At 42.3% G+C, this 12,670-nt stretch overlaps 1 protein-coding gene across 20 annotated transcripts in view; it reads left to right on the plus strand.

Annotated features, from left to right (window-relative positions):
- The window catches only part of DMD (dystrophin), a 2,044,659-nt gene that overhangs the window by 1,495,467 nt on the left and 536,522 nt on the right, over positions 1 to 12,670 (plus strand). For all 20 annotated transcript variants that reach the window (XM_044996713.1, XM_044997415.1, XM_045002732.1 and 17 more), the window contains one exon: positions 5,903 to 6,138. In XM_044996713.1, the coding sequence (XP_044852648.1) occupies positions 5,903 to 6,138 (236 nt within the window). The remainder of the gene's footprint in view (positions 1 to 5,902; positions 6,139 to 12,670) is intronic.

The following is a 12,670-nucleotide window of genomic DNA, read 5'->3' on the forward strand; positions in this document are numbered from 1 at the left end:
TCTATAGAACATGTGGATTCACTTAAGATTTTTACTTCATTTGAATCTACACTTTCTTTCACATATAGTGCCACCCCTCCCCCTGCACGACCTGTTCTGTCCTTCCGATATATTTTGTACCCCGGAATGATTGTGTCCCATTGATTGCTCTCAGTCCACCAGGTTTCTGTGATGCCTATTATATCAATATACTCCTTTATCACAAGGCACTCTAGTTCACCCATCTTATTATTTAGACTTACTTGAAGGCCTGTGTGATCCTTTTTTCTTTTGTGACCAGAGTGACAATATTGTCTGTGACTGTGGAAACATTTGTATCATGTTAACTTTTATGATGTCATACAAATAAACTGTGAACCTCTTGCATGGTCAGGGAGGGAAGTCGCTATTTTTTGTTATGTGTATTTTTCAGTTAACAAAAGCTGTTTTCTAAAATGATTTTTAAGAAGTAACAATCACATCATAACTTATGCTCCACTGATATTTTTTTTCATTTAAGCATAGAAAGAAAAAAGTGCAAATAATGCACTCAGATATTGAACTGATAAATGTGGTATATATGGATGGACAGATAGATTTAACTGCAGTAGCTGTCATTAAAAACTTAATATTTGCAACAGTCATTGTACCAAAGTAACTTAAGTACCATACCATTTCCCTATATTTAGAGTAGGAAATAATTATGAAATATTAGCACATTTCTAACTATTCAGATAGTAGATATTACATTGTTTAACCATACAGAAGAAACATTGTTTTCCTGAATAAAATGTTCATTTAAAAATATTTATATCAAATCACAGTCTTCAAAGTTTCAGTAAGTATAGCGTAATTCACATTATAGCTAGTTGTAAATTGTCCAGGCTTTCGGGGTCACTAATTTCCACTATATTGAATAATGTGTTTTAACTTTTTGAAACGTAGTAGGCTAATCTATTCAAAACAGCCATAAGAAGTAAATTTTATATTGTTTTTCACATTACTGATCATTATATTCAGATTAACTGGCAATTTAAGCGTGACCTTCAACCCCTCAATTGAATATTTTAGTCCAGACTGTAGCTCTTCTGGAAGGAATAAACATAGATGTGGAAACTGTCTCAGTGGCCCATCTTCCAAATGGACCAAGTTTAAACTACAATAAAACAAAACAAACAAAAAACAATATCTTGGTCTTACCTAAGTGGGGCAATAAGGCCTCTTTGCCTTCTGAAGGCAACATGCACCACAGACAGCCTTTCTTTGCGCAAGAAAAAGCCTGTCCACAAAAAAAACAAAACAAAAAAACTCTCACCTTTGTCCTTTTAAAAAACTTAAATCCAGTGCCCAATAACCGTGTTTCGCATTTGGAATGCAAGAAACTGCAGGTACCACCCAAGGCTTAATTCCAGCTCTCATGGCTCTGACATTGTGCCATTTAGGCTGTTGAATCAGGTAGTGGCTCTGCAGCATAAATGTGCCTATCTGTCATTAACTGCGTGCGCGCACATGCACGCGTGCGCACACACACGCACACATTCTCTGAGCAGCCAATTATCAGATCTAATTTTTGAATGATAAAAGCACAACTAAGGGTCAGATGCTTGGCATTTAAAATGGTGCACTAGCAATGTAGTACTCTTAGGGCATGAGTTACCATGAGTAATTATGCTTTCATAGCTTTCCATTGAGGGCCATTTATGTTTACCTGTCTTACAATGAGAATCCAGTGAAACATTCCTGATATGACTGCTACCCTAAAACCTTTTCCTTTGCTCCAAGAATCCCCTGTGTCTAGGCATGGATGTGAATTTATATGCTGTCTGTGTAGCAGTTGACTCAAGTCAGATATTGAGTAGTTCTTTGCTGTCATCTTTTAAATGAGTTATATGTGAAATTGCTGCACTTGTCAGTTGTTGCTAGTTCCATTAAACCAGTCTGTATATTTAGGACCTGACCCTGTGTGAGTAAATATTTACTCATGTGAGTTGTCCCACCGAGTGAAGATAAGATACATTGTACTATTAAATCATGCAGCGAAATAAAGAATATAAGTACCTGGCACCTTATGTTGTCATTTATTTTCACCTGTGTGATGTGTGTCTAAAATGCTTCCATTCTGATTTTATACCATTTTACACATACTTTGCACAGTGGTAAATAAGAATGCACATTGTCAGGCAGTGGGGATGCAAGTGCTAGATAATTATTTATACACTTGCTTATTATTTTCTTAGTAAACAAATATGAAGGTCATCTATATTTTGATTTCCCTATATGGACTGAACAATAATGTCTGTTCCAGGAGGTAGGCATCCTAACAAGAGATCAGAAATATAATCAAGTTCAAACAAGAGTAGCAACCAAAAGCCTTTCTGTGCCCTTAAACATCATCCATACTAACAAAACTAATCTAGCTCCTGCAACACACTAATGCCCTTAATAAATAAAATAAATGCCCCTATTGAGACCCCCCAAATCTCTTCGGTAATCTGCAAATATCAATGAACTATGCAGATCCAGTCATTAGAATCAAGTAATTTTAGATGAGCAGCAAGGAAAGAATTCTAAAACAGAGAGACCCATAGGTGGAATTCCCTTGCCAGGAGATTCCTCTTCTATAAACACTTTTGCTAATCACAGCTAATTTAATGTGGGAACATGTACAAATGCTGCAACTGAGATCAGAGTCCAGTTGTTTTAGGTGATGAATATATACACTTTAAGAAACAGTCTGTGCCCAGAAAAGTTTACAATCTAAACAATCAGACAAAGAGTGTGAGGAAGGAAATTTCTTTAATCCCACTAAGTCACTAAGCTAAGGTCATGGGGGAATTCTGTTGTAGAGGTAGGAATTGAACCTAGCTCATCTATGTCCCATCTGAAGTATGAACTTTCAATGTTGCAGCATGAAAAATTTGTTAGCTCACACAGGGACTTTGTAGTGCAAAGGGGGTGATCTCTGAATCAATGCTAATCCTATTTATGCTTCACAAACCCAATACCCCAACCTCTTGAAACCCAGCCACTCTCCAGGTCGCTATATCAGCAATCATAGTGGCATTGTTTCTCAGCCATTCTAAAATGGCCACTGAAGGTCTCAGCTGCCACAGCTGGGTTTCCAAATAAGGTTCTTCACTCAGGCTGCAAACCTCATCTTCAATCAAAATGTCCTTCCACCAATTCCTCCCAACCATTCACCTTCCAAATCTATACCATTCCGAAAAGGACCCACTTCAGTTCAACCCTCCCCAGTCTGCTACTCAAAGAATTACATTTTTGAGTAGCTCAAAGCTTTCTCTGTGTAGAACAAAATTCTTCTTTCTCCACAGCTCCAACTATCAGGCAGGGAGGTAATGCTAAAGCCCCTTTCCTCTTCTCCACTTCTGCCACCACTGTTGGCAGAATACAAGAATTCCCTAATTTTGAGGGCCTTTTACATCTTCTCCCCCTTATCCCTCCACCCCCCGCAACACATCCATGCACACACAGTATATCCCCTCCCCATAATGTTTCAATAGAAGTTTTCCAATGCGGTAACCACCAATGACGTTTTTATCTTGGCCTGGAATATTGGAGGGTAGTCCCCATTAATTCCTAGTCCGACCCACCATTATGCCCAGGAAATCAGAGCAACCCATTCAAAAAGGTTAATAAAATGCTGCTATCACCCTGTTTTTGGTGAGACTCTAAGCTCACATAAAACAAAGATGGCCCAACCAACCAATCCCAGCTATTGTGTCTTCTTGAGTAGTCTATTTTCCCTGAATCCTGCATCCGCAAGTGTCACTCCCATCATCAGACAGTACAGACTGTTCTTACTGTTGTAGCAAAAACAGCCTCTCATCCACATGATGATAAATGGAAGGAGAGACAATCCCAGTTTCACTGGTAACTCAAGATTTAAGGGGTAGGATGTAGGTCACAATGGATGTAGGTACTGGAATAGCAGGTGTTTTTTATCCAAACTAAGCAGGGTATGGTGTGCAGCCCAGGCTTTCAGGGAGCAAGGGAGCAGAGTACTTCAGTGACCACAGGTTTGGGGGTTGCGATTACACAGGGGTATTTCTGACACTGCTTTTGTCACAGCTGGGATGGGGTGAGCTCTTACAGGTAAATTGGGGGACGGGGGCTGAGCAGAGAGGCTGGGTATTGTTACCAGATTTGCCCATTACTTTGGGGTATGCTCATTTATTCGGGTTACTTTTCTGGGGAAGGGGATTCTGTAATTCTGTCAATGTACTGCTTGTGTCACTTTGTGTGTTCATATGGAGCTCTACTTCTCCCTTCTACAAGTCCCCTCCCAATGGAGCTATCCTGCAGGACCTAGGTTCCCTAGGGCTGGGTTTCTCCAGCCCAAGAACCGAATGAACACATACCCACCCACACATACATTAACAGAGCAAGTCTGAGCGGACCGGGTCAATCAGCACTGTCAAGCTGACCCCTTATATGTCCCTGGACTCACTGGAACACACTAATGGAACACACTGCTGGATGAAGCAGCACTTTCAAGCTGACTCTCCTTATATGCCCCTGGGCTCCATGGACTGGGTCAAGCAGCACTTTCAAGCTGTTACCCTTATGTGTCCCAGATTCAGCATGTCCCTATTCCCACCTTCACAACACAATTGTACGGGCAGTAACCTACTTGATGAGCAAACCCCACAGTATTTTGGGCACTGCAGGGATCTTTAGCTTAGGTAAAAGAAGCGTTGCTGCAGAGTAAATGGGGGAAGCTAAAAACACAAAAGAGTAAGGTTCAGCAAGAGAGAGAGAAGCAACCAGCTTAACCATACAAGTTATTTATTGAATACTGGTGATAACTACACAAGGAGGGCTAAACCAACATAACATACATTATTAAAGGTTAATACCTAAGGTAGAAAGGAAAAATGAAAAGAGAGGGGGCGGGGATCTCACCACTCCCTGAAGCTTGAACTGGTCGGGGTTCCCAGATGATGCTGGTTGCTGAGGGTCCTGAGGGCAGGAGGCAGGCAGAGTCCCCAGCATGGTCAGTCAGGAGAATATGGAGTCCTAGTGGAACTGATGCAGAGTTTGGATCTAAGCATCAGAACCCTGACTGGAGGGTGAGTAGGGATTTTTGTAGAGAAAATACAATTGTTCAAGGGAGAACAATAGATTTGTTTATAAGTAAGGCTGATAACTCAAGGGTTTTCTTTAGACTAGACAAAAGGAGCTGATCACTCTTGGCTATGGGTGGTGTTTTCTTCCAGGGAGCTCACAGTGCAACTAGGCGGCTTCACTATTTGGATATCAATTAAGGATTCAATACTAGAATTGGTCTGATAATTGCTGAGCTGGGTGTGTGCAGACATAGGTTCATTAGCATCTGGAGCAGAGATTCCCATGATGCAGTGCTTCCTTGCTTTTTCTGGTCCCAGAATTCGGTGTGGTTCTTGGTTCTCCATTCTGTATGCAAATTGAGATGTCTTCCTGGCCCATCTTTCATGCAGATGAGGCTAGGGGAGTCGTCTCTGCTCTCTATTCTATATGCTAATGGAGATGTCTTAATCTTGTCACCCTTGTCAGGAGGGGTCTAGGTGTGTCTCCCAAGGCCCTTCACTGCTCTCTGCAAGTTTTTTTCCTCTGATGGGTTTTGGTTTAAGCAGAGGCTGGGGTGCGGGGGTCTTTCATGAGTCAGGCTGGATACTGCACCCTGGTTCCCCAAGAACACAGAGGTGTCTGGTATCAATATATGTGAAGACATGCTTGGTATACTGTATATAAATTCATGTGATTTGTTTTATTTGCATTTTCACATTTCAAGTGGGCAAAATATTACAAATGATACATTCATTGAAATAATTACCTTTCCAGTGAGTGAACTATGTTACTGAAATGAGCAATTTATCATGGTCCCTTTATCCAATAATATTAACATTTTTTTTTTAATTTTCAGAAACTTCTGGTCAAACTGTTACTGTGGTTACACAAACCGTGGTAACCAAGGAAACCACCATCTCCAAAGTAGAAATGCCATCTTCCTTGCTTCTGGAGGTGCCAGCTCTGGCTGACTTTAATAAGGCCTGGGCAGAACTCACTGACTGGCTTTCTTTACTGGATCGAGTGATAAAATCCCAGATAGTGACAGTGGGTGATCTTGATGACATCAACGACATGATCATCAAACAAAAGGTATGAGAAACATTTAGACATTAATTTTTGTGGTTGAAAGCCTTTAACAGCTATTAAAAGGATAATTGTTTCAGCAGGGAACATAAGAGGAAACATTTAGATTAAGGTAAGTAACATACAAATTCCACAGTTAATCTGTTGTAAATTGACTTCTAGGATTTGAATTTGAAAATAACTGAAAAAGAAACAGAATAGTTTTTTCATAATGAAAACTGCATTTATCAGAATATCAGAATGTCCCCTTTTATGAACATGTTTGTGCCACAGCAGTGAAATCAGATCTGTCTGTCTATCTTCTTTGTAATACACCCATCATTATGGGGTCACAGGCTAGGGGGTCAGATATGGAACACGAAAAGAGGAAGAAAATATATAGAAAGATCCATGATGTAAATAGAGAAAAAATATACTTTTCTGTACCTTTTTAACATTTGAGTGTTTCTGTAAGAACTTTCTGAGAGGCTTGTATCCTGCTGTCATCTTGTTATGAAAAGCTCCTCAGTCCCTTTGTACAAAAGAATAGCTTATTAATGCAAGTGTTTTGTCAGCAAACTGCGTAAGTATTAGTCATCTTTGAAAACACACAAAAATATGGAAATACATGTGCATAGACAAAAAAACAAAACTTTAACTTCAGCAACTCTATGGCAATAAAAGTAATTTGTTATTATATAGCCTGGAAGTAATTACCTGCCTTCCACATTTAACAGTGCTCAATATAAAAGATTCAGCTTGCCTGTGCAAAACTTTAAGTGCTAAACTTCCATTCATTTGAGCTCTTCTAAACTGAATTATGGCTTTGTATTATAAAATATTCCTCTGCTTCATCCTCCAGAAACAAAGCCTGATTATCGCAGAGGAGAGAAGTTAATTTTTTTTTATTTAAAGAAAAAAAGAAAATAGAAAGAATGGAGAAATTTTGTATGATCTTTCTCGTAAACAATTCAACAGGAGAGGGATTTATTCAAATACATAAGCAGCTAGGTCCTTTTCTGTTTCTTTTTCGTGTGTTTAACTTTGTGTGTTTTCACAGCTTGTGATTATTTGACATAGGTTGTTTCCCTCCTCTTCACCCCCCCCCCCCCCCCGATACATTTATTTTGTATTACCTTCCTGAGGTAGCAGAAGGTTTTGGTATTCATCTTCACCAGTGATTATAGGGCCGGTCAATATTTTCAGAGTAAATCTGTACCGTCTCTTAAGAATGTCATAATTGTATTGGGTTCAATGGACACTAGATAAATATACTACAGCACTAGATAAATATAATTTTAAACAGTTTCAAAACATATTATTTTGGCCATTTCTAAGTGACATGAAGCCCAAACAACAGACATGTTAGATTATTTTTGTACTTTTTGTAAAGCCTTAGATTGAAACGTTGTCAAATACTTCATTTTAAATGATCTGATCATTTTGATATTTAAATAGTAATAGCCAAAATAATAAATCTTTAAATTTACATGCCTCTAATTTGAGAGGAAAAACACAACTAAATAAGCTTATTGTGCCTATATACCGTTATCAGATTGGTATAATAATCTAAAATAGATCCTAAGGAGCTGTTATAATCTGCCAAATTAATAATAGTCTACAAATAAAGTAGAATTTTTGCAATACAGTCTATAATTTATCAGGTCAAATATATACCTTTACAACAATGATCTGTTGTGAAACCTTCAAAATGTATTGAGTTTCATAAATCACATTTTCAGAATTAGTCTGCTGTCAAAATACTTACCTTATTAAGAGCTATTATCCCATAAAAATAAAAGTTGCTACTTTTTTCTATGTACACTAAAATATAGATCAGTATGTAGCCCTTCTGCCCCTCTGAGTTGGCAGCAACAAGGGCCGGGTTCAGTATCCAGGGGTTCCGTTTCAATAACACAATGCAAAACTGGCTCGAGCCCCCACCCAGTGACCTGGGACAATTACATACCACCCCCCCAGGCGCCTCTAGGAGGCAATACTTCCCCACTCAATGTCAGGGTAGAGCTCATCCTGACTCTGCTTACATCCTCCCCCGAGCTGAGAATTTGTCGTCCCGACAAATCACATTCCCTACTATACCAACTCACTGGTCCCCTCCAAAGGGCCTCAGATAGCCCACTTTAGCTTCCACAAACCTGTGTGCTAAATGTATTGGCTCCTCACTAGTCACCCCAGGTGCATCATAAGTTAACCGTTTCACTGGTCTTATTACCCTGTGTCATAAACAGTTAGTTAACGGTTAAGGTTTTTTTCTACCTGTAAAGGGTTAACAAGCAGTACCTGTGAACACCTGACCAGAGGACCAATCAGGGACAAGAGATTTTCAAATCTCTGTGGAGGGAAGTTTTTTTTTTTTCTGTTCTTTGTGTTAGAGAGTCTCTCTTGGGAGTTAAGGGAGTCCAGACATCTTAATCAAGTCCTCCCAGGTTTCTGCAATAAATTCTTCTATTCAAGCTAGTGAGTATTAGCAAGGAACTAGTATTCTTATACTTTTATTTCTGTATTTGCAATTCTGTGTTTTGCTATAGAATTTCTTTAATTCTGTACTGTTATTGCTTTTACTGAGAAAGAAAGGAGGGGGGATTCTCTCCAGAGATTGATAAGTTTAGACCCTGTGTATTGTTCCATCTTGGTATTACAGAGACAGTTACTTTATTTTTATTCTTTAATAAATCTTTTCTGTTAAGGACTGGGTTGATCTTTCCTTGGGTGAATTCTCAGGGAAAGGGGAGGAGGGAGGAGGACGGCATCCCTCTGTAGTTGGATCCCGGTATCTCTCCTAGGAAAAGGGAGCGGGGGAGGAAGCAGGGGGGAATGGTTTATTTCTCCTAGGTGTAAGAACTCCATGGATTTGGGGCTCTTGGGATCCCCAAGGATTTTGGGGAAGGACTGTGTCCCAATACACGTACATTATTGGGTGGTGGCAGCTTTTACCAGATCTAAACTAGAATTTTAGTTTAGGGGAGTCCATGCAGGTCCCCATATTGGAACCCAACAGCTCCAAGTGGGGGGTGAGACCTATGACACCCTGTCTCGCCTATTGAGAATCTCTGTTGCTGTGGTAGGGGGGACATCCTCTTGAGTGACGGATGGAGAGGTTTCCTGTGAGGTCCCCTCGGATACTGGCATAGGCCCCTGTATTTCTAGTTCTAACAGTGGAGGGTCGAAGGTGCTCAGGACATCCTCCATCTGTATGTCGCCACTGTCCAATAACCTGTGTATGTCATCACAACGGGGTCCCACCAGTGGCTCAGGAGTGTCAGGAATGGGCCTAAATACTTCTGCCATGGGGTTTAGGGCGGAAGAGGAGGTGCTCGCTTTTGATTCAGCTGATCGAGACTGAAATCTTGTCTTCATCCCAGGATACACCATGGTTGTGTCTTCCTCCTCACACTCACTCTCAGATGTGCTGAGTAGGGGTAGGTTAGCTGCAGGGGGCTGGCTGTCCACGTTGGAAGGTGGCTTTGGTACAGCACCTTCGTTCTGCCCAGTTGCCCTGTTGTGGCCCATCTCATAAGGGGCGCCTACCAATTCCCCCACAGGGAGCAAAAGGTTTCTATGCACGGTCTTTGCCTGCCCTGGACCCTCGTCAGGTTTGATCTTGTAGACCGGCAGGTCTCCTAGCTTTTCCATCACCAAGTAGGGTATTGCCTTCCATCTGTCAGCTATCTTGTGTTTGCCAGCAATACCCAAATTTCGCAGCAGGACTCTGTCCCCTGGCTGGAGCTCTTGCAGACGTACCCTAGCATCATATCGATGTTTGTTGTGGTCTGCGTTCTTCCAAGCTGCAGATGTAGCTAAGTGATAAGCATCCCGCAGCTTTTCTTGTAGTCGGGATACATATTGCTGATAAGTTTCATAGCTATCGCCATCCTCTGATACGCCAAAGCACAGGTCTATGGGTAATCTTGGTTCTCGCCCAAACATCAAGAGATATGGGGTGACTCCCATAGCATCGTTCTTGGTGGCGTTGTAGGCGTGCACCAGAAATGCAACATGTTGGCTCCAGGTTGCCTTCTGCTCTGGCCGCAAAGTCCCTAACATGTCTAACAGGGTTCGGTTGAACCTCTCTGGCTGAGGATCACCTTGCGTTGTCCTCGACTTTTTAATTCCTGCTATCCTCAGCACCTCCTTCAGAAGGTGACTCTCAAAGTCTCGTCCCTGATCCGAGTGTATCCGGGCTGGGAATCCATAAACTGAGAAATATTTTTCCCACAGTACTCGAGCGAAAGTGGTGGCACTCTGATCACGTGTGGGATATGCCTGTGCATATCGCGTATAATGGTCGGTCACTACTAGAATGTTCCCAGTATTCCTCTTGTCTACTTCTAAAGACAAGAAATCAATGCAAACCAGCTCCTTAGGTTTGTTGCTGGTGATATTCTTCAGATATGCAGCCCTCGTGGGCAGAGTTTTCCTTTGAATACATCGAGCGCAGGTCTCACATTTCCGGCGAACATCTTCACCCATCCGGGGCCAATAGAACCTACTGCGAATAAGTTCCAGGGTCCTCTCCATCCCTAAATGTCCAAAGTCATCATGCAGGGCCCTCATGGCCAGGGCTCTGTACTCTTTCGGCAGCACTAGTTGATTCCATTGCTTTTGTAGAGGGTTTGTGGTCACGCGGTGTAGCACTCCCTGAATCAGTTTTAGTTTGGTCCATTCTCTCAATAGTAGTTTACCCTCCGGGTTAGGTGGGACAACCGCAGCTGGGCCTTGCCCCTCCCTTTTGGCAAGTAGTGTATCACAAATGTGAATATCTTGCAGCTGGGCTTCCTGCCAGTCAGCCGCATTGAGCATGGGCAAGGGAGATTGGTCCAAAGTGATATAGTTCACTGAAGCAGAAGGCACGCATTCAGGGGGCAGGCCTAAAGCTTCAGCCAACACATCCATGAAGGCTTTCGTGGGCCTCCAGCCCCCCAGCGACTCACACTGCAAATAGCTCTCACTCCATCCGTGGGTATCACAGCAACTCCTGGTGCCTGTGGACGCCTGGACAATGCATCTGCATCTACATTGCTTCTCCCTGATCGGTATTGAATGCTGAAGTCATAGCTAGCCAAAGCGGACACCCATCTTTGCCCTGTAGCATCCAGTTTAGCACTTGTTAACACATAGGTCAGTGGGTTGTTGTCTGTCCACACCTGGAACTGAGCACCATACAAGTAGTCTAGAAATTTCTCAGTGATGGCCCATTTCAAGGCCAAGAACTCCAGCTTGTGGGTGGGATAGTGGGTTTCACTATCAGACAGTCCTCGGCTGGCAAAGGCCACAGGTTTACGCTTGCCTTCCACCTCCTGGTACAGTACTGCTCCCAGGCCCTCCAAACTGGCATCAGTATGCAGGATAAATGGCTTGCTTGGGTCAGCAAAGACTAGGACTGGGGCATGAGTTAGGCAAGTAATGATTTCTTGAAAAGCCCTCTCACATCTCTCATCCCACCATGGCCCAAATGGTTCGAAGGGGCCATAGTGTCTCTGCACGGAAGACCCCTTATTCTTGGTCTTAGATTTGTTCTTACTGGACTGATATCCCATGGTAAGATCATTGAGAGGTTTTACAACTGTAGCATAGTTTTTCACAAATCTGTGGTAGTAGCCACTAAACCCAAGGAAGGTCTTGAGTTCTCTGTAGTTGCTTGGACATGGCCATGTAGTGAGTGCTTCTATTTTATCGGGATCAGTACTCACACCCTCTTGGGACACGATGTGACCCACATACTTCACCAAGGTCCTGCAGAACTGGCATTTGTCAATTGAAAGCTTCAAACCATAATCCTCCAACCTATCAAGCACTTTAAGAAGTCTTTCTTCATGTTCCTCCATAGCTCTTCCAAACACAATCGGGTCATCCAAATAAACTAACACTTGCAGTAAATTCATGCCTCCCACAACTTTCTCCATAAGACGTTGAAATGTGGCAGGTGCTCCAGAAATCCCTTGGGGCATGCGTTCGAACTGATAAAACCCCAGTGGGCAGATGAAGGCTGTTTTCTCCTTATCTTCTTCGCCCAGAGGGATCTGGTAGTATCCACTTCGAAGATCCAACACAGAGAACCACTGGCTTCCCAGCAAACAGTCTAAGGCATATTGGACTCGAGGCATTGTGTACTGGTCAACCACAGTACGGCGGTTTAGGGTGCGGTAGTCAATACACATCTGGATTTTCCCATTCTTTTTACGGACCACCGCAATGGTTGAGGCGTATGAGCTGCGGGACTCTGTAATGATGCCATTTGCAGCCCGCTCTTGAAGATGTTGTCACACATCTTCCATCTCGGAGAGAGCAAGCATCCTAGATCTCTCTCGGAAAGGTCGAGAGTAATGTAGTCTTATGTTGTGCTCTACTCCTTTTGCACATCCCATATCCCACTCATGCAGTGAGAATACCTTGGATCTTTCACAAAGTTTCCTCCTCAGGCGATCTTTCCACTCCTCGGACAATGGTGAATCTCCAAAGTCAAACTTTGCTGGGTCTATTGTCGTTACTTGAGTCTTGCACTGGGGTTTTACAATTGATTCAGGCTCGAAGAGGTCTG

Source organism: Mauremys mutica, chromosome 1 (assembly GCF_020497125.1).
Source record: "Mauremys mutica isolate MM-2020 ecotype Southern chromosome 1, ASM2049712v1, whole genome shotgun sequence".
Classification (NCBI taxonomy): Eukaryota; Metazoa; Chordata; order Testudines; family Geoemydidae; genus Mauremys; species Mauremys mutica.